At 50.9% G+C, this 20730-nt stretch overlaps 1 protein-coding gene across 18 annotated transcripts in view; it reads right to left on the reverse strand.

Moving 5' to 3' along the window:
- Window positions 1–20730, reverse strand: part of CACNA1G (calcium voltage-gated channel subunit alpha1 G) — a 154131-nt gene that overhangs the window by 52094 nt on the left and 81307 nt on the right. For 6 of the 18 annotated variants that reach the window (XM_075441246.1, XM_075441240.1, XM_075441244.1 and 3 more), the window contains exons 11-19: window positions 16838–16989; window positions 16117–16302; window positions 14860–14974; window positions 13977–14132; window positions 9667–9735; window positions 8745–8771; window positions 6775–6868; window positions 6007–6191; window positions 5431–5877 (exon numbers count right to left, since the gene is read on the reverse strand). In XM_075441246.1, coding sequence (XP_075297361.1) covers window positions 5431–5877; window positions 6007–6191; window positions 6775–6868; window positions 8745–8771; window positions 9667–9735; window positions 13977–14132; window positions 14860–14974; window positions 16117–16302; window positions 16838–16989 — 1431 coding nt within the window. Of the gene's footprint in view, window positions 1–5430; window positions 6192–6774; window positions 6869–8744; window positions 8772–9666; window positions 9736–13976; window positions 14133–14859; window positions 14975–16116; window positions 16303–16837; window positions 16990–20730 lie in introns of all 18 variants that reach the window. The other 12 variants (XM_075441249.1, XM_075441256.1, XM_075441243.1 and 9 more) reach the window with 4 other exon arrangements.

Consider the following 20730-nt stretch of genomic DNA (forward strand, 5'->3'; position numbering starts at 1 on the left):
GCCAAGGCCTATGTCTGTGCACCACTGGAAAGCTGAAGAGATCATTTGGGACCTGAGTTTTGGTCCAGGAACACAGTGGTGAGCATCTGCCTCTCATTCGGCACGAACAGATTAGATGGGAGATTATAAAGCCAGAACATCGTGGCCAGCCTGACCTTCTGCATGAACACCGGCCATCCGACTCCCACAAATTAATTCCTACTTGAAATCACAGAGCATTGTCAGCCACACATACTTATGTCTTAGACCATCTGCAAGGTCGTTTAAGGCCAGAAGGCCAGACTGTCAAAGCCTTGGCTAACAAGTCAACTAAAGACATGAAAAATTGGATGCTGAGGGGAAGCCTCCTCCTGGCTTCAACAGCCTCTCGATTAGGTCTTGTCGCCTTCTCATCCGTAGGTCTCCAAGGGGAGGTCAGGATCTTTAATCCAATTGGCATTGCAGAGCCAGCATCTTGAGCACGGACAACCAGCAGAATCACAGAATAGAAGGGGTTGGAAGGGACCTCTGTGGGTCACCCAGCCCAACCCCCTGCCCAAGCAGGGTCACCCAGAGCAGGCTGCATAGGACCTTGTCCAGGCGGGGCTGGAATATCTCCAGAGAAGGAGACTCCACAGCCTCCCTGGGCAGCCTGGGCCAGGGCTCCGTCACCCTCAGAGGGAAGAAGTTCTTCCTCAGGTTCAGCTGGAGCTTCCTCTGCTTCAGTTTGTGCCCATTGCCCCTTGTCCTGTCACTGGGCACCACTGGGCCAGACGAACATCTCGCCCACCACGCCAGAGCTTTCCCAGCCCTTCCAGATCAAAGCACCAGAAGGTAAACCCACGGGCTGGTGTGTGCAATGTTATTCCAGTGCTTTGCATTTACAGACAAATAAAAACAAATCCTTGCTCTTTCATTACCCCTGTTTCTCTGTTACCACCTGGGCTTGGATGGGCACACACGTGGAAACGTGGCTGCACAGGCTCTTTGAAGCTTCCTTCTGCAGATGTTCAGAGCCGTGGGCACGCAGAGGGGTGCGGAGAACAGCGCAGGAATCGCTGCTCGCACCCCAGGAGCGCCCGGACCCCGGGGCTGAGGCACTTTTATTTATTTCATCCTGGAAACAGGGAGGGGGGATTCGTTTGGAGCCAAACTGTTAGCAAATGGAGGTACTGTGGACTGTAAAAATGGGATTTGTTAGGGTAATTGAGCGGAATGGAAGAAGTGCTTTCTGTTCCTATACGCACTCAGCCAGGGGTCTCATTAGCGATGGGTAATAGCTAGTGTAGTGTCCGTTTTAATGAAAGCACTTGGTAACAACCTGAACCCTTCAGAAAATAAAAACCACCTTGTGAAAACAACAAGAAAATTTTGACTAACAAGAAGAAGCTACATCCTGCTACCCCTCTCCTTCAGCTGTCTGTCCTTCCCTCTCCTTCTGCGCAAACACATGACATGCCATGGCACACCAGTAGCTTTGGCCACGTCTTGGCTGTTTTCACATCCCTTTCCCAACTCCAGGCAAGGAGTCAGAACTGCTCCCTTCTCTCCAAACTGTATTTAATAGAGCATGCATCCTTGGGGTTGGGTTATCCCTTCGAGCAGCCTAGTTAGTTTAATTATCCATAGATTTAACAAAGGCAAATAAATGGATAAAAATCCAGTGTCTGCTCAAAGTTGCGGTGAGAACAGCGATTGCTACCCCAGCCCCTGGACATGGAGTAAAAGCTGCGACTTGGTCCAGTTCACTTTGCGAGCTGGAAGGTTTCCAGAAGTGTCTATTATTCAAAGCAGTTCTGGTATTTATCATAGGGATTTGTAGTGAATAGTAATGCGTCAGCAGCACAGAATGCTTCTTTATATTCCTTTTGTCCAGTATTAATGCCAAAGATATTTTGGGGTTTGGCTAATTGTTGCAGCTTGTTGTTCGTGGGCTAAATCAGATAACAAAGGCAAAAAGTGATCTTCCAGCATGTCTCTCTATTCAGCGTGTTAGAGTAAGGGCGAGCACCAGGGCTCAGCACCAGGGCTCAGCTGGGGACACAGCCCGGCTGCTCTGAACGGGGCCAAGCACATCCACAGAAATCTAAAGTCAAAGGAATTACTCCAGATTTCCACCAGTGGAACTGTGCAGTTCAGTTAATTTGAGCCAAATGTAAGATATTTGAAAAATAAAACCCGAGCACTTCCAGCCTAAGTCCCATCAAACGCTTTCTCGGCGAGGTCCAGACGCGCATCAACTGCTGACAATCAAGCTGATTGCTGCTTAAGCCTGCATTATGTTCAAAGCAATATATCAGTTATGCGGTTTAAATCATATCTATTTGTTCATAAAACACACCTGGACAGGATGAATAAAGGAGGGGGGGGAGCAGAAAACTACTTTTTAATTCAGTTGCCAGTGACTTAGACAAAATCTGCCTGGCTAAGAGCACCCAGAGTCCCTCTCTGGGACGCAGGCAGGGGCCAGGGCACGCTGCGATGCTGCGGTGCTGCCTTCACCCAGCAGCGTGCGGAGAGGGCCCTCCGATCCCACAGCTGCGGATCAACTCCTGCTTTTTTCTTTTTTTTAAGGACTTTCACATATTAATGTAGTTCTGAGGGCAGGATGAAAGGCAGTTGGCTTTAAAAGATCACCGATGCACTCCTCAGGGTAAGGGAGAGGCTTAGATTTATAAAAGATTTATTATAAGGGGGGGGGGGACACACACGACTGCTCAAAAATGCTCCACGAGCAGCAACGGAGCTCCAGGCAAGCTGGAAGTTGCATGGAGGCACTTGGGACCCGATTATTTAATGTTAAAAATGCAGCGGGGGCAGGCTGAGATGGTTTGGGGAGTGGCTGGATTGCAAGCCACAGAAAAAAAAGTGCAATAAGCAACTGGGAAAGGAGCTGCAATTGCAACGAGGATTTTGTCCTCTGGGAGGAGGGGACACACTTGGATGTAGATTCAATATTTCCCTATTTTCCACTCTAAGCAGTCCGCAATTCGAGGTTTTCTCCCCTTTCTAGGATAGGAAAGCACGCCAAGGCATCCAAAATCCAGCAGATGTGAACACCAAAGACCTCGCAGCAGATCCCTGACCTCGGTCACAGCCACGGGAACCCAACCAGGCAGCAGCTCGCCCTCTCTGTGAAGTTCCTCCTTGTCTGCACTCACGCAATGAAGAACAGATTTCAGTCCCCTGATTTTGTACTTCTGGGGAAAATAGCTATAAAGGGGCCCGATTCTGGCCCCTCAGAAGGATGTAAATTCTGAATAAACTCACTGAAGGCAGCAGAGCGGCGCTAATAGGACGGCAGCCTGGGAGATCCAAATGGAGCCTTTGCACTTCCTTTTATTTCTGCACAGAGGCAATCAAAACCAGCCAGCAAGGAGAGATGTGAGGCTGTGTTGCAGAAGGGCATATTTAGGATTACTTTGATCTGAATAACAGTCGAGGTCTTTTCTTCTTTTGTTGGTGGGAGAGTTTTGAATTTTATTTTTTTCCATTTAAAAAATAATCACTTTCTTTCTGACTTTGTCAAGGCTAATCTAGGGGCAAAGCATCCCCCTAAACGTCAGGAGGGAATCACAAAGGGGACTCCACAACCTGGGGACTCATTTCACTAATCTAAGCAATATTTTCCCATCCGTCTGGTTGAGTGCTTTGCAGCGAGTACGTATTTCAGAGAATGGGGAAAGGCACCAGCCAGCCGTGGATGTCCCGGCTGTGGCTATACCATGGGCTGGGGCATGATTTAATTAGCTTATTTTGCCTATTCTTTCCCTAGGCATTTGTTTCTGAGCACTCCATGGAAGCAGACTGAGGGACCCTTTGGTCCAACCCTACTTGGCCAGACCTTGGCACACAGAAGAAGATACTTGGTTTATGCCAAAACCAGGCGCCATAATAGAGATTAAAAACACGCATCTCATTCATGGGCGCTGGCGGGAGCTGTGGGGCTGGGTGGGACAGGAGAGGGCTGACATGTCCTGTCACACGATGTCCAGCACACGGGGGGCTGCTGGCTTCTGATCTGGCAGGGGGAAAGGAAGGGACCTGTGGGATGATTGGACCAGGTGAGCTGGAAAAAGCAGCAGATGTTAGAGCATAAAAATAAATCCCTAGCTGGCAATAAAGAGCATGGTCTCTTGATTACTTTTAATAGAGCTTTTCCCAAAAATAATTACTGTTCCTTTTCTTAAAAATCCAATTTATTTAATGGAGGTTAAAAACCAGGTTAAGACAATCAGTAAAAATCCCAGGCTGAGGATCTATGCTGGAGATGTAATGGGATAATGGCTTTTTTTAAAGGCAGTTCACGCCTGAATGAGTCCATTCTGCCAGCACTAACTCTCTTTCTCCTCCTGCTCCTTCTCTGGAGTCACTGCTGCCTTTTGCATCCCTCCACGTGCTCCAAATTGCATTTTCATTCAACAAACTCAGTGAAATACAGTAAAATCATGTCCACAAACTGCAGCTTTCCTGTTCTCAGTCCCAGCCCGGTTCCCATCATCGGCTCTACCCAAGAGCTGTCCCTTTGCCAGACAGAAACCAAGTTACCCCCCGGAGACAACACATCAGACCACCGAATTTTTAACCCTGAGATCAAGGCAAAGTGAAACGAAGAGGTAATCTAGGAAGGGCAGAAAACATCCTAAAACCCTCCAAAATTGTCCCAACGGCGTCCCGATGGGACATTCCCCACAAGCATCCTGCTGCCCAGCTCAGGCCCCTCTCTGCCAGCCATGCAAAAAAAAAAAACCTTGGAAAAGCAGCCAAATTCCTTTTATTCCCTTAAAACACAAAACATTCACATGGAAAAAGAGCCAGGGACCCTTGTCAGTTCCCTGTGCTTGCAACCCTTTTAGCTAACATTTCCTAAACGGCACTTTTAAGCCCCTTAAAAGAGAGACGTTCGTTGGCCTAATGCCTCTTCACATTGTAATTAATGCAAAGCCTTTGAAATTGCCAGCGTCTCTACGGGACTAACGCTGCCATGGGAATGGGGGGCCAAGCCCTGCCCTTTTGTTGCCTGTTGATGTCAACAGGAACTGTCTGCTGCTGTGCGTGGGCGCAGAAAGCTGAATAATGGTTGGAGAGTGGGGAAAGTTACTTTTTTCTTCAAAAAAAAAAAAAAAAGAAAAAAAGAAAAGAAAAAAGGAAAACCAGCGAAGAATATATTTCCAAGAGACAGCCTTTGCTTTGCAGACTTTAGTGGAACCTGGAGACCTTGGCCCTGATCTCTCCATCATGAACCATCTGATACCACACTGGAATACTTAATACGATGCCAACCCCACTTCTGGTGGCATCCACAGCTCAGAGACCTTCTGGTGCTCTTCTGGTGAGACCCAGCCCCTGCGGTGGGCTGTTGCTTCACACCCACCCGTGTGCCCCTGAGCGCGGTACATGCATCGCTTCGACAAGGAAAAAAGCCCAAACGAGCGTTTGGCATTTCCCTACCATGTTGCCTTCATCGTCGCAGTCATCGCAGTCCTGTCGGAGGTCATCCAGGTGGAGCTGGTGCAGCAGCAGGCCCGGAGAGGTCTTCCCGTTGCAGTCCTGGTGCTCGGAGGCGGAGGTCCGGCTGCTGTGCATGCTGCTGGTCCGGTACAGGGAGGGCACCTGCAGAGTATCCTGGAGGTCAAAGGAGCCCTTTGCTTCCAGCGACTCCATGCGATGAGGCAAAGAGCCATTGAAGCTGCCAGCCCGGCTGGAGTGCTCCTCGTCCGAGCTCTCCCCTTCCTCCGAGCTCTCCTTCCCCTCCCCGGAGAGGAGGGACCTGCGCTCGCTGCTCTGACCCCGACGCTTGAGGCTGGGGGCCCGGCCGATGCTGTTCCAGCTGGAGCGGCGGCTGTTCCAGCTGCCGCCGGCGCTCCAGGGGCTGTGCGGGGAGCTGCGGGTGCTGGGCTGCGGGGAGGACATGGACAACATCAGCCCCCTGCCACCCGCCCCGCGCTGGGCTGCTGCTGCGCCAGCCAGGGCGGATGGACGGACAGACAGTCCCGTAAACCCAACGGGAGGAGGTGACGTGAATACCGGGGACTTGAGCTCGTAGGCAGCAGGGTCCATGGAGACGCCGCTGGCCCGGCGGGACTCGTAGCCCTGTGCTGCATCGCCGAACACGGCGCTCTTGGGCATGGGCATCGGCGTGGCAGCGGTGTGTATGATGAGGGGGGGGGTCAGGCTCTTCTTCAGCTCTGGGTGGTCGCTCAGGGCCATCACTGGAAGACACAAGTGGGTTTTAGGTGTCACACCTCTAGGGACACATCCACAGCCTGCGCCCGGGCAGACAAAGCAGCTGCGCAGGGTCGGCTCTCCTCTAAGCATCAGGAGGATGGGCCCAAAAAGTCTTTCTGGAGAGCCGTCCTTCAGCCTGGCACGGGAGCAGGGCGATGCAAATCAGGAATGGGATCAGGTGCCAATGGGAGAGGATAGCAGATGCAGACTGTCATCTGCTGTCCCTCAACCCTCCAACCAAAACCCGCCAGCTCCAACCCTCCTTGCCCATGCCGGGCTCCCTCCATGCTCCTTCCCTCTGGCTCCTCCACTTGTGCCCCTGCAGAGACACCCCGAAAACCCAGACCTCGGGCTCGGCAGGGAGATTACAGCCCAAATACCATCAGGTCTCTCCCTGTCTGCATCACACGATCCCACCCCACGCCTCAAGCCTGCTGCAACATCGAGCGTGCCACAGCTCAGGCTACACCATTCTCTCTCTGAGGGCTTTTTGCTTCGGGACACTTTGTTTTCACAGCAAAGCAAGGTTTCTTTGGAAGGGCCCGTCCTCCCGGGGTTGTTACTCACAGGCTGGATTCGACAAGTTTTTCTTAAGTCCTCCCTCCTCTTCCAGGCTACGGGGGAAGAGATCCCCCTCGGAATCAGACTTGGAAGCATCACCCTGGAGCAAAACAGAGAGCTTCAGCAAGAAAGGCGAAGGGCCGCCGTGCACGGACACCCCTCTGAGAAAACGGATTCCCGTCTCCAACACCACACCTACGGGTCCACTGAATTTCGTACCACGATGCAACATCACCTTTCACAAAATGACGCATGCACATATTTATACCACAGACTAATTAACCTCCTCCCAGGGAGACAGACTGCCTCTGGCTCCAAACGCGGCCCCAGAAAGGGATCAGAAAACAACAAACCATTGCTTCAGTTTTGCTGCTGGAATTGCATACTGGGCAGATGTCGGGGAAGGACAGGTATCTGATGAGCAATTTGGGGACAAAAATTGACCCTACTCATCTCTCTTAATTTAGACACTATGGCTTAAAACTCCCTGGGTGTGGCTGTTTCTAGTGATGCTTCAATGAAGCAATCCGGGGTTCAGCAGGGGCACAAGGGACCCCGACTTTCCGACGCAGCTAATGGGCACGTGTGGATGGACGCCCCACCAGCACAGAGAGGATCCAGGCAGCAGAACCTGATAACAACTGCCCTGGGTGACCGTTCCCCTCCCCGCTGCGACACACAACAGAAGCAGAAGTTTTGGGGGATTCATGCTGTATCATTTGGGGGATTTAAATTCCTCTGTGTCATTTCAAATGCTGGGGGCTGAGCGAGAGCTGCCTGCTTTGACACGGGCCCATCCTCGGGAGGAGAGAGGAGAGGTTTCCATCGCTGGTAGCGTGGTGCCCGGGCTCTCGCTCAGTCTTGCAGCACGGCCCCCATTAGGGATGTTCCTGCACGCCCCACTGATTCTGTCCATCGGCACTGCAGAAAGGCGCTTAGGGTGTGGTATAGTTGAGATACACCTGACGGGCAATGGTGCTCGCCAGAATGGTGCCCATCCAAAAGAGGAGGATTCATGGCTGAAACCACTGCTCTGGCAAAGGGCACCAAGCCCCGTCATGATGGAGGAGAGGTGGGAAGGGAGGGAGGATGCTGGGATGAGAGAAGCCAAGCAGACCCTCACTTCAGCTGGGAGAGACCAGGAGCCCCAGAAAACCCCACCAAGGATAAGCTTTGCCCCCGGGAGCCCTGGCCAGCACTGTGGAGGTTTGGTGCTTGGGTACCTGTTAGTTGTAAAAACCCAGAGTGGGCCCGGCTTAGGACTGGAGGAGGAGATGGCATCCAACACAAGGTCCAGTGCCCTGCACTTCTTTGTTAAGCAAAACCCCAGAGGGGTGAGCCCTAATACTCCCCCCATGGGGTCACTAAATGGTTAAGGAGACTTTTTCCAGGCAGACTGGACACTCTCAGACACATGTTTTTAAGGCAAGAGAGAGTGTGATGTGAAGCGTTGGCTCAAAACTTCCCCTTCTGAGGATCCAGGACTTCTGCGCCATTCAGGGAAGCTCGTCCTGCAGGACCCAGACTGCGAAGGTCGGGAATGCACCTTGCAAGGGGGAGCAGTAAAGTCAGGCTGGCCTGAACTTTGCTGGAGTCACAACCGTGTCTCTGTACGAAGAGGGGCTCCAGCTGGCTCCAGGTACGCTCCCCGCGAGGCTCCCGGCTCAGCCCATCAGTGGGCCTGCCAGGAATTACTCATTCTCCCTACTGAGTTATTAAAAAGGAATAAATAACAGGAAGAATTTTATGTGATTTGTATTCCTGGAGTGCTTTTTAACAGCCCAATGGAAAGTTTTAGGGTGCATGATGAGATTTGGGCTGAGATGGAAAAGCAGAGCTATACAGGGACTTCCCACCCCCCTCCCCAGCACCAAACCCCACGTCTGGAGGGCAGAAAGCATCCCCTCCGAAACACCCCGTGCCAGGCTCAGTATGGTGCAGGCAAGCATCTCGCAGCTGGGGCTGCTGCCCATTACCTGTTCTTGCACTCCCAGTTTGCCTTTCTGGATAGAAAAGGGGTTATGAGAGAACAGGGAGTTAAAATCCTTTGGGAAACGAGGGTACGTCAAGATGGACCAGACGGCACAGTGGCTAAAGCAGCCTGTACCGAAAGGGACGGACGCACCGGGATACGATGGGAAAGGGCTTTTGTGCTGAGGAAAAGGCAGACTTCTCGGAAAGGATAGAAGGGGAAGGGACTGGTAAAGAGAAAGATGAGGTTGGCAGAAGAGTAAGGTTTGGGATGTGCTGCAGTTTGGAGATCCACGGCTTCCTCAGACCTGAACGGGACCATTTCACATCCTGACCCCCGCTGTAACACGGCATCTCGCCGGAGATCCCAGCATCCCGGCCAGCCCTTCTGGGACACGCCACAGCACAGCTGCTGCCGTCCTACCCCGTCCTGCCAAGCACGGGGCTTTCCCCACACGTGGCCACAAACAGGCTTGATTCCAGGTCCCTTCGCTCCCAGGCACCGTCCGCTGCCCGCGTGACGCAGGGAGCGCTTGGCAGGGATGCCCAGCACTCAGCAGCACCGTCCGCATCCCTAGGGAGGGCCCTGGGATGTGACCACGCTGGGGGGGCTGCGACAGCCCCGTGGGGAGCCTTCCCCAGGGCAGGTGTCCAGAAAGGGGTTGGCAAGAGCCACATCAGCCACCCCAAAGCACCCACCCTAATTTACCTGGCTCCCCCAGAGAAGGAAGGGACTTAAAATCAAGGCTGAGTCAACAATGAGGACAACAAAAAAAGAAAAGAAATTAAAAAAGCAAGAAACCCCCAAACACCCAAACAACCCCCAAAAGAATGACAGCTACTACAATGAGGACAGCACCACGGTGTGTGACCAGGCACCACGAGAGAGACAACCACGGCGGGCGGCGGGACGTGCTGCGTACGTACCCCCGACGAGTCGACAGGCAGCTGAATACAGCTTAACTGCCCACTCGCGTCTTCTCGCTTGGAGATCTCCTGAAGGAGAAACGGAGGGAGGGAGGGGGGAGGAAGGGGAAGGGGGGGGGGTTCAGTTTTCACAGTTTCAACAGCAGGACTGAGAGGGGAGTCAAAAAACACACGAGAAAAGGAAGGAGAGGGGAAGGGCAGCGTGCGGCCGCGATGGAGAGCTGGGCTGGGGCACCCACTCCGCTCGGCTCAGGGAAGGGGTGGAAGATCTCAGATGGAGCAAAGCCCTTTGAAGGGACCAGCCTTACCTTTAAATTAAGTGTTTCAAACAGAGCTTGCTTCAGCTCCTAAGTGATAATTGTGCTAATGAAACACCAGCTAATTATTGAAAACATGATTATTGGTTTTTTTTGCAGCGGCATAATAGGATCTTTATTTATTATGCCTTCATTAACCAGCAATGGAGGATTTTAATGCATGTTTGATTAACACAATATCAGCCCTCTCACAGCCAGGTGAAATACCTAGTTTAAAGAAAGCCACCAGAATCTGCCGTGAGTTCCGATCCCTCCTCATCCCCGTTAACGGAGACGCTCGTTTAAATCAGCGGGGTGCCCAGACATGGCAGGGGTCTGTGGGCAGGGGGGCACAGCCCCATCCTGGGGAGCTTTGCCACACAAATGACTCCAGCATCTCTTCGCAGCACCAGAAGTCAGTCTTTCCCTACCCACTTGGAATGCTCAAGGCATTTTTGACCTCGCTGCCTTTCCCCTTCCTCGGGGGTGGCTCTTCCAACGCTCCTCGGCAGGTTTTGGCCGTGCCTGGTCCCATCCCACAGGGCTGCGGGAGGTTTCATCCATGGCAGGAGGGCATAGGTTGTCCCACCAGCTTAATTTATTGCTTACAGGGCAATGGATCTTCCTCCTGGTTGCTACATGGGATGCAAAAATCATCCTACTCTAGGCTGGGATGAAGAGTTTAAGAAAGACTGATCAGCTTTGGGATCTGGATCGGCCAACAGTGTCTTGCTAGCCATGTAACAGACACTTAATTTAAAGTCTTTGGTTCTAACAGAGAGAGACGGGAAAAAGCTATTGAAAGAACACAAAGAAACACTTTTCCTTCACAAGGAAAATCCCACTGAAATCAATAGGAATGCAGAAGGTAAAGGACGCAAGAAAAACACCATCCAAAAATCCCTGCTGCAGGAGAAGGGACTGTTCCCTCTGGCTGAAGCTCAGAAGTCATCAAAGCTCGTATTGCTCCACGGATGCTACATCCAGAGAGCAGGTGATGTCCTCCTGCAGAGGAAAGGGCGGAGGTGCTGGAGGGTCCTGGGAAGGAAGATGGGCACAAAGGAGGGGAGGGAACAAACCCACGAGCAAGGATGGCTGAGGACAAGGGGACACGAAACCGGGAGGATTACCAATGGAAGAAAACGCTTTGGAGATCATATTATCAGGAAGTCCCTTAGGACTTTGCCTGACAAAGAGGAGTCACTGCTTGCTTCAGAGAGAAGTCCCCAGGGCAGGGACCTGAGAGGTCAGGCAGCAATTTCAAATCAGCAGCTGGATCAAACGGAGTCCCCTGCTCACCTTCCCCGCACCAGCACCAGGCTCGAGTTAAATTGGAGAACGCGCAGTCAAAAATAACCACCCTGCATAACGTCCTACGTGCGCCTCTTGCAAGAGAGAAGCAGGTTACCAAATAAAAAGAAAGGAGGAAAAAAAACCCCCAAACCTCAATGCTGCAAAATACATTGCTCAGTATTTAAAGTTTGGAACAGGTCCTTTTTGTTTCTCAACTGCTTACATACAGCTGCTGCCTGGCAACTGGGGCTGCAAAGCCACGCTCTAAAATTAACGAGGTGCTTGCAGATTGAGGAAAGGCACTCAAGGACCAGGGAGATAAAGGCAGCAGCCCTGGGATTGTGTTTCAGCCCAGAAATCTGAAGGAGAATGGAAAAAAAGAAAAAACAACTGAGAAGAAGGGTCAAGTGCAATCACAGGAGGGAGACGCTGGGCTCTGTTTACAGTGCGAGATGATCTCTCTATTAATTCTGCTTAGGAGAGGATCCTTTGTGCGCTGGCTAGCAAAAACCAGAACGAGATCTGTTCGTAAAGCTACACTCCAGCAAAGCTGAATAAAGATAAACCAGCAAGGCCAGACCTGGCTCCTGACCTCCAGCAGACATTTGCTCCCCGTCTGCTGCGGGAAACTTGGCTTGAGCCAAGAGATCTCCTGATCCCATTGCAATTTACTGGCAGAACGTGGAGAACTCAGAATAACAAGGACGTGGAAGAAAGATTATTATTAAAATACTGTCATCAAAGCCTGAGATATAAAATAGGACTGTAATCAGTCACAAATTATAGAAATCCAGCTTGAGTTCATTGAACTTGCCGTGGTTGGGCAGAATTGGCCAGAAAGGGTTTGATCTTTGGAGGCTGCGCTGGGTCCTGGTCCCTGCACTCGCCTCTCCGTATCGGCACGAGCATCGCTGGCTTCAGGCTGTCTCAGTGCTTTCCTGAATCAGAAGTTACTCCCTGATTTACACTGCACTTTAAGCACTTCTGCAGCTTACGTGGAAATCCTGGAGCTGGCTTGGACCAGAGCGGTGCTGCCTTGGCAGAGGAGAAGCAGGGACAGGCGATCAGGCAGCGCCGCTGCAAAAAACAGCCAAAAGCAAATCTGGGGGATGCTGCAGGCGGTTCCCCGGCTCCAGGCAAGACATACCCTCAATGACACAGTTCCTGGAATAAACTCGCAGCGCGTTAAGCCAGGGCATGAATGTACAAGGAGTTGCGCCGTGGTACCAGCTGGCTGCCAAGCAAGCGCAGGATGCACTGCTGCCCAGGGAACAGGAACCGGGCGTGCGGGAGCGGGAGCGTGCACGGGGATGCTCTAGCACGAAAACCCAGGCTGAGCCAAGGACCAGAGGTGTCAGCCTCCCTCGAGGACCAGGGGTTGGCAGAGGGGCTGCTGCATTTAAAGGCTGCGTCCTTTTTTCTGAGAAGCGGGTGCAGCAGGTGAGCTCCCGCTTCGGTGACCTTCAGAGAATCAATTTGCTAGACTGAGCAGACAAAGGTTCGGTTTCGAAGCCGTCATCACAAGCAGACAAGGAGCTTTTTGCCTCTCCTCGCTCTGGCAAAGGAACACTGTGCTACTCGGGAGAACCTGGCAGTGACCTTCCCTTCGGCTGAACGGTGGGGGGGATTTACAGACAGAAACAGCTACGACAACAACAATTGAAAAAGCACCAACACGGAGAGAGACGATACACCACAATAAAAAAACATTTCTCCTTGCTATCTCCTGGTATGACTCCATTAATTTAACTCTAAAGTGTGCTCTGAAAATGATGATAATAATAAAAATGGTTCCGTGCATAGCTATTCATAGAGCGGTAGGATATTATGATACACAAGCAACAAACCTTAAATAATATTTAACCACCTCAGAATGCTTATAAGAATCAGAGACAGCATGTAAAAGCACAGCCTATACAAGCAGACCCCAGTGAGCAGTTTTAGATTATATTTACCTCTCCAACCCCCTGGGCAGGGTGTAAAGGTCCCCTCCCCTTACTGATGTTCTTGGACAGACGGACAATTTTTGCAGAGGGTGGGTGGGCATCGCAGGTCCCCCACTCTGGGCACTAGGTGACATGCTCACTTGCTCCGAGTTGGACAGTTGGGAAGGGCGGAGGATGAAAAAAAGCCTTGAGTTCAAACCTAAGTGCCCCCCCCAGCCCTTCCACGAAAGCCTCCGGCAATCCAGGATGTCTCATGGAAGTTCGCAGCCCGAGGAAGCAGCCGGCAGAGACCAGAAATCACGGACTTTAAAGTGTGCAGAGCAGTGCAGGGCTGGAAACGGGAAGAGCTCCACGAACGCATACCATCGAAAAAAATCATCTTGTCACTAATCTCTTACCAGCCTGCGTAAGTTTTCAGGAAGGGCTTTTAATCTGGCTGACAGACACGGTGAGAGCTGTTGCAAAGACACCATGATAGCAGCGATCCCATCCGCAGTGCCTGACTCACCGCTGAATTCCCACTCCTGTATTAATGCTAACAACGCTTTTCATTTAAGCCTTTCGTTTAGAGGGCTTTCTGTATTAAATTGCACCGTGGCTAAGAAAAAGACGAAAGGAAAAAATAAAAAAAAGAAAGAAGATCTAATATTTTCCCCCACTTTTTTCAAGTACCACTCTTATAAACGTATTGTTGTCCATCTCAGAAACCAATTTCCAGGATCTGGAGGCCCTGAAACTTTAGAAGAAAGCAAAGGCAGGAGCACGAGGACATTACCTCTGTCTGGAAACCCTCTACCAGGATGGCCACCAGCAGGTTAAAGAGAACATAGTTCCCAAACGTCATGAGAGCGATGAAGTAGAGAGCAGCCCAGGAGGAGGTCGATGCCATGCCGTTGTAAAGGACCTTGTTCCAGTCTTCCTGGGTCAAAATCTGCAGAGGAAGGGTATCAGGAAAATGGAGATACTGTAGAATAGAATGCTGTTTTGCCTGACCCTGTCCAGGTATCTGCACTCTGGATGGACCAGACAAGCACCCCACTTTGGGGGTATCCACCATAGCTAGAACCACAGGACGATAAATGTGGCCCAAGCCAACTTCTAAGCCAGAGCAGAGACAGGACCAAAGTGACCGTGACTCCCATGCTACCGGTAACGACCCCACCCAAACCCCCCAACCCCCAAGGGACGTGTTCAGCCATAAGCGAGGGCAACATCGCGTGGGCTGGACCTTTCCTTCGGTCAGTCAGAACAGCTGAAAGTCCCTCACAGATCCCACAGTTACAGAGTTCAGAGCTGCTAGAACAAAAACCTGCACTTTTCAGTTACGGGCTTCAAACAGATTCTGTTCTTTGTCAAAACATCACTGCGCGTGGTCCTGATCTCCTCCTCACCATCTCCACCCTCTATGCTTACTTTCACCCACCCAGTCCACACCCTGCAAATGCAAGAACCTCCAGCCTTGGCAGCCCCTCCTCGTGAGCTTTCTCATTTATTCTGGAAAACGGTCTGACAACCCCTGTGCTCCTGCACTTGTGGTTTTGGGTCCTCTCCCTTCCACGGCAAGGAGCTTCACTAAGGTCTGTCAGACGCTTTGGAAAACAACCCCGGCCCTCGCAGCCCCTAAAAACACAGGAGTTGTGGTGTTTTCCATTTTGTACCTGGAAGACGGTGACGATGGCCCAGAGCAAGGAGTCGAAGTTCTTCCTGTCGGGCAGCGTGTCACCGTCTCGCTCTGAAGCAAACTTACAGCCGAAGAGGTGCATCCCCAGGATGCTGCACGGGAGGGAGAGCAGGGGCTCAACACAAGGACCACGGTACAAACCAGCCATCACACACCAAGCCTGACTGGCTCCAGATTTCACCCAGGGAATTCTCTCTTTTTTTTTTTTAAAGATGAATCATTCTTTCACTGAAAAAACACGTCTCAAGATCATGCAAATCAGTTGTGAATTTAGGTCAAATCTCTCAAAAAGTTTCAACTGAAAAGTACGCCCGTTCCTTCTTTTTCTTCTGCTTTGGTTTGTTTTTTTTTTAAGTCAAAATATTGTGTTTCAACATTTTCTAAACAAAATGTTTTGACTTTCTGTTTTGCAATGACACATTTTCAGCAAAATACACTTAAACTGAATTAGGAAGACAAAAGGATTTCTGTGAAATGCCTGAATGAGACATATCAGGGGACCCAAATCAGCTTTTTCAGCTTTGACAAGAAAACAGAATACCTTTCATTTTAGATTGATACTAAAAGAATCATTTGTTTTCCCCTCCTCTTGGCCAGTAACCTGACTAATCAAATTATTTGCAGCTTTACTGAGCACCACAGCTGCAAACGGTGGTTTTGGAGTGAACCACCTCACTGGGAGAAGGGACACCATTCTGTGGAAGACAGTGGCTTTCTTCAGCCTTCCCAGTGCCTGGATTGCTGGAACACCAGAGTTAGCTGTTACAAGGAGACAGGCTCTTCTCAAAATCTAGGCCAAAATCCAAAAATTCAGGGCTACACCAAGACCATTTCTAACATTTCCACGTCTCAGAAGAAGAGGCCATGCAAGAGCACAAGCACCATCATGGCTGGTTTTATTTTAGGAACATCGCGCTCTCCTTGGCAATATTTTTAGCACCGGGCTTTCTGCTAGTCGGTAAGTGATGGGACCACTGTCTTGGGGTGATGTCAAGGAATCATCCAGCTGAAATATGTCCCTTGTAAATCATCTTGCAAAGACAGATGTCTCGTTTGGCCAGAGTTAAGAGAATTTAGGGCAGCAAGCCGCTGCCAGTGCTGGCTAACAATGCTGTTCCTGGGGCCATTCTGCTCAGCCATGTCCTGGTATGGACTCTTACATCTCCTGACCTCGCCATGGGATCCCACCTAAAAACCCAGAGCAACCTCAGGACGCGGAATTGGAAGTGCTCACCTAAAGATGAAAATGAAGAGCATCAACAACATGCAGAACGTGGCCACGTTGTCCATGGTCTTCATGAGGACTACGAGCTGGCGCTGGAGGGCAGGCATGAAGCGGACCAGCTTCAAAACTCGCATGAGCCGAAAGGTCCGCAGGACCGAGAGCCCCCCACCTTGCTGGCCCACTATCTCCCACACGCTGAAGGAGAAAAAGAGGTCATTGCAGGACGAGAAGACAAAGCCTAATGCAAAGGCACAGAGGAGAGGAAGCAAAGGGAAGGTGACACGCAGAGAGAAGAGAGATAGAAAGTGGGCAGAGACACAATGCCAATGCCCCCAGTGAGCTGGACTCCATCCAGGCTTGCAAAGAGCAGAGCCCCACTAGAGCATCACAAACACATCTTCAAATCAGTGGCTGCAGCTGCAGGGGCAATTACAGCCTTTGCTCCTGCCAAAAAACCAGAGCGCTACTTAATCGCGCATCGGTTGTACCATTTGGATCCCAGACTTTCCCAGGACATTGGGACTGATAGCTTTCTGCTTGGTCCTCTCTCTAAAATGACCATAAAATAATCCCAGGATATATATTAGCAATCATGTCCAAGAGTATTAATTTACAACAGAGAAGTATAAAGTGTCACAGGAAGGTATTTATGCCCACTCTCCATTACTTTCTGTTTAATTTAACAGCCAAATGAGGGGAAACATACATAAAGAAGGCTCTAGGTTTGTACCTAATCACCACGATGATCCCATCAAAGATGTTGTATGGATTCTTAATGTAGCCAAAAGGACCATAAACAAGAACTTTCAACAGCATCTCCAAGGCAAAGAGGCTCGTGAAGACTATGTTGCTGATCTCCAGGGCATTGGTAAGCTCCTCCGGCTGGGGAAAGAAGAGGAAAGGGAGACAGTAAGCAGCACAGCTCCATATCCAAAATTACACCTGGAAATACAACAAGCTCCAATGCCACAGGCGTAGGAATACCAGTACTAATGGTATAGTGAGAAAATGACGATAGCTCATTAAAGCCCAGGAGGAAGAAGAAAAATACTGTCAGAGTATTTAAGGTTTATACACCCGTTGTAAATCAAGCAGGTAAATCCAGACATGGACTTTATGTAAATCGCAGCTTTAGTACCACCTCAGCAGGTTGCTGTAGCAGTGGCGTGCACCGAGCCTTAACGCTTCCACATCCCCCAAACCAACTCGCCTTATGCAGAAGGGAAAGTCAGACTGTTTTCTCACATAAACCTCCTTTTAGGGCCTCTTTATTTAGTATCTCATCAAAAGATTTAAGCTAAGATGTTCAAATGCAAAGATTTGAGGTGCTATAACTGGAATGGCTCAAAAAACCTCATTATCAGGAAGCCCTGAATAGTGTGACTGAGGAAGGGCCCGATCCTGGCAATTCAGACAGGCTTTCTAAATATAGAGGTACGAAAAAACCCTAACAAACAGACTTCCCATAATCTTAGACCTGAATTAATACCTTTCATGTTTTTCTAGCATATTTCACAGAGGGTTCCCAACAATGTCTGCAGACACCCAGCACTGTGCTTTCCCCGACGGGTGGGCGGGCATTATTGGAAAACATATGGCAGAAGACAAAAAACCGGTGGTGTAGTCTGTTTAGGATCAGTCAGTGGCGAAGACAGGAGCCAAATCTGCAGTATCAGATCCCTTCTCCCCATTTAACCCCAACACACGGCAACAGCACGCTTCTACTTCAAGGTTTCGTTAGGAGCAGGAGCCAACATCCTGCTGGCAGATGGCTGCGGGGTCGAGTTGGCAACGCCGTGGTGCCCGCAGGGCAGTGGGCTGGCACAGTTCACTAAACACCTCACACATGCTGGGTGCTGGATTCCTCTTAGGGCTGGTTCAGCACTCAGCTCACTCGGATACGGTGCTAAATCCCCACACGTAACCACCCACGGCTTTAGATGCCTGAACACTGTGGTCCGTTATGGCCAGATGTGCAAGTTCATAGCAGCTACACCGTGAGCAGAAGCCAATGTGCAACATGTGCTGTTGACTGCTCCCACCACCCACATGCAACACCTTCACGGCTGGCAAAAAACTTCCTACACACACAGGAGCTACCACACCACAGCACACGCTGCGGCACGAGCTGCAGAGTTTGACATGAGATGACCCAAACTCAATCCAACGCTGCAGGAGCCAAGAGAGGGGACGGCTCAGGGGCAAGGTCAACACTTGATCAACTGTGTTTCAGAGCCTCAAGAAACTACAGCAACCAAAGGCTTTGCAGATATACACTGGCAAACAGACAGATAAATCCACGTGGGCATTCAACTCTCTCTTTCTCAGGGCTGAAGTCTCCAGGCACAGCTGGCCAAGCCCTTGCAGCTCAAGTTCCTCCAACCCCGTGCGATGGTTGATGGGGACCCAAACTGGTATGGTATTATGCCAGCGCTGTAGTGTAATCCCTGGGGACTTGCACTGATACCAGTGGGAGCTTGTGATGACACAGCAACGGTCTCTGGATAGCAAAGGGGGAAAACAGCAGCACTGGAAAGTAATAAAAAAATAAAAGAAGTGGCATTGAACGCTTCTTAGACCTCAAACATCTTCACTGAGGAATGGATTCCTCCACTAAAGTTTGCCAAACACACTGGACATACAGCCCAAACAGCCTCCTCGCTGACTGAGAGCTAAACTACAAATGTTCCAGCTCCTGATATTAAACGCAGCCCTGGTTCAAAATCCTGTACCTGTGGGAACATGCAGACACAAAGTAATAAATACGTTGAGAACTTCCATCTCAAGCTGCACCTCAGGACAATTTCAGATAGCTGAAAGCCTACATTAGTCACAAAAAAAAAAAAAATGCCAACTCATTCACGAGCGCCCCGGTGCTGAGGCAAGCTGTGCTGTTATCGCTCCCGCAGCAATACTGCTGGAAAGGAAACACGTTCCTGGAAGTTTATCTTCCCATCCATCAGCTCCACTAACCCGGGCCCCAGTGGCTGATTTCCACCCTCTGCTCCCCTCGGTGACCGCCTGCCAAATCGAACCCGCCCCGGAGGCGCAGCCTGGTTAAATCTCTCGCTGCAGGAGCAAGGGCAGCGCCCAGCATCTCCCACGGCATCCCTTCCCCGCAGGGGCTGACACGGAAAACCCGACAGGCCACAGCAGGGATGTCGTGTTAATACCGTGGATTAATGAAACTTTGCACCTCACGAGCATCTTCTGGCTGGAGATGATACTGGGATGTGTAAACCCAGACGGGAGACGCTGGCCGGGCACAGCTGAGTGACGCGGGGAGCCATGGGGGGAGCAGAGCTTACGCTGCAACTCTCCCAGGACCCCCAGCACCCACTGGAAGGACCACGACCCCCCAGCCCACAAAACGTCCCTCCCTGCCCGCCTGGCTCACGAGAGCCCCAGATACCCCTGGCGCTGGCACGGGAGGGCTACGGGTCAGCCCGTGCAGCACGGTGATGCTCTGCACCTGCGCCGCATTCATCCCTGCTCTCCCCTTGCTTCACACCAAAAAAGCCACCCGGCCCCTGCTCCTCCTCCGTTTCCACATCCCTCGCAGGGAATGAGTTTTAATATTTGAGGCGTTGGATACCCATAATAAAAATGAAGAGTGGGATCTTCTGAACCAGACAAGAGAATTAACATCTAAAAATGTAAGATTAACGGCCAGAATGGGTTGAAAGAGAAAGGGAAAGCTTCCCTTTCCCCCAGCCAGGAGGAGAGGAGGGTCTCGGGGCAGCCTGGAGCCCTGCCAGGGGAGGGCAAGGCGAGCATCTGCTGGAAGCACACCACAGCCAGACCCAGCGGGAATGGAAGAGCTGTTTTGCTTCAGACAACAACACACCCCTCAACAACTGAGACAGGGCAATGCGAATTACTCGGAGGATTTTTGCAGCCGGCTGTGGGGCGCTGCCCCCGAGCCCCTCGCTCCCACTCGGGGGTCCCCAGGGCAGCTCGTGAGCCCCCTGCAACAGCTCCATGTCCCTTTCAAGGGACGCCTCGCCGCACCCAGTCCATGGGGCACCATCCCGGACCCCTGCCACGAGCACCGCCGGGAATTATTTATAAAAACAGAGGTGGGCTGAGACCATGAACCTGCCCAAGGGGACTGCAGCCAGGCCGTGGGGATTCAGACACTTCTCAGAATGCCAGCTACGGGATTTCCAGGCAGCTATGGATTCATATACATGATAAAACTGTTTATAAGAGGCTTCTGCCCTAGAGAAATCACAAACATGTCTGAGAGATCTTTCCTTAGACATCCTCACAATACAGCAGGAAAGTGGCTTTTCTCTCCCATGGGAATTGAAATTGCCATCCCATCCCAAAGAGGAACGCAGAGTTTCAGAATTCGCAAATTGAAACACTTCGTGCCCAAAATTTTGAGAGCTCTCCCCTCCATTTCAGTCTCTATTCCCTTATCCATTTGCTCTGTACTGTAAATCAACTGAAATTAAAAAACATAACAGTCAGCTTGAAGAAGAACATGGAACTTTTTGTTCCCCAGCTGTTCAAATGGATGTTTCAAATATCTCAGACAATGTATCTCCATAAAATCTTTTTTCAAAGCCAGTTCACTGAAACCGCTCCCCTCCCACCAACAGCTTCAAGTTTGATAAA

The sequence above is a fragment of the Opisthocomus hoazin genome, chromosome 21 (genome assembly GCF_030867145.1).
Source record: "Opisthocomus hoazin isolate bOpiHoa1 chromosome 21, bOpiHoa1.hap1, whole genome shotgun sequence".
NCBI classification, from domain to species: domain Eukaryota; kingdom Metazoa; phylum Chordata; class Aves; order Opisthocomiformes; family Opisthocomidae; genus Opisthocomus; species Opisthocomus hoazin.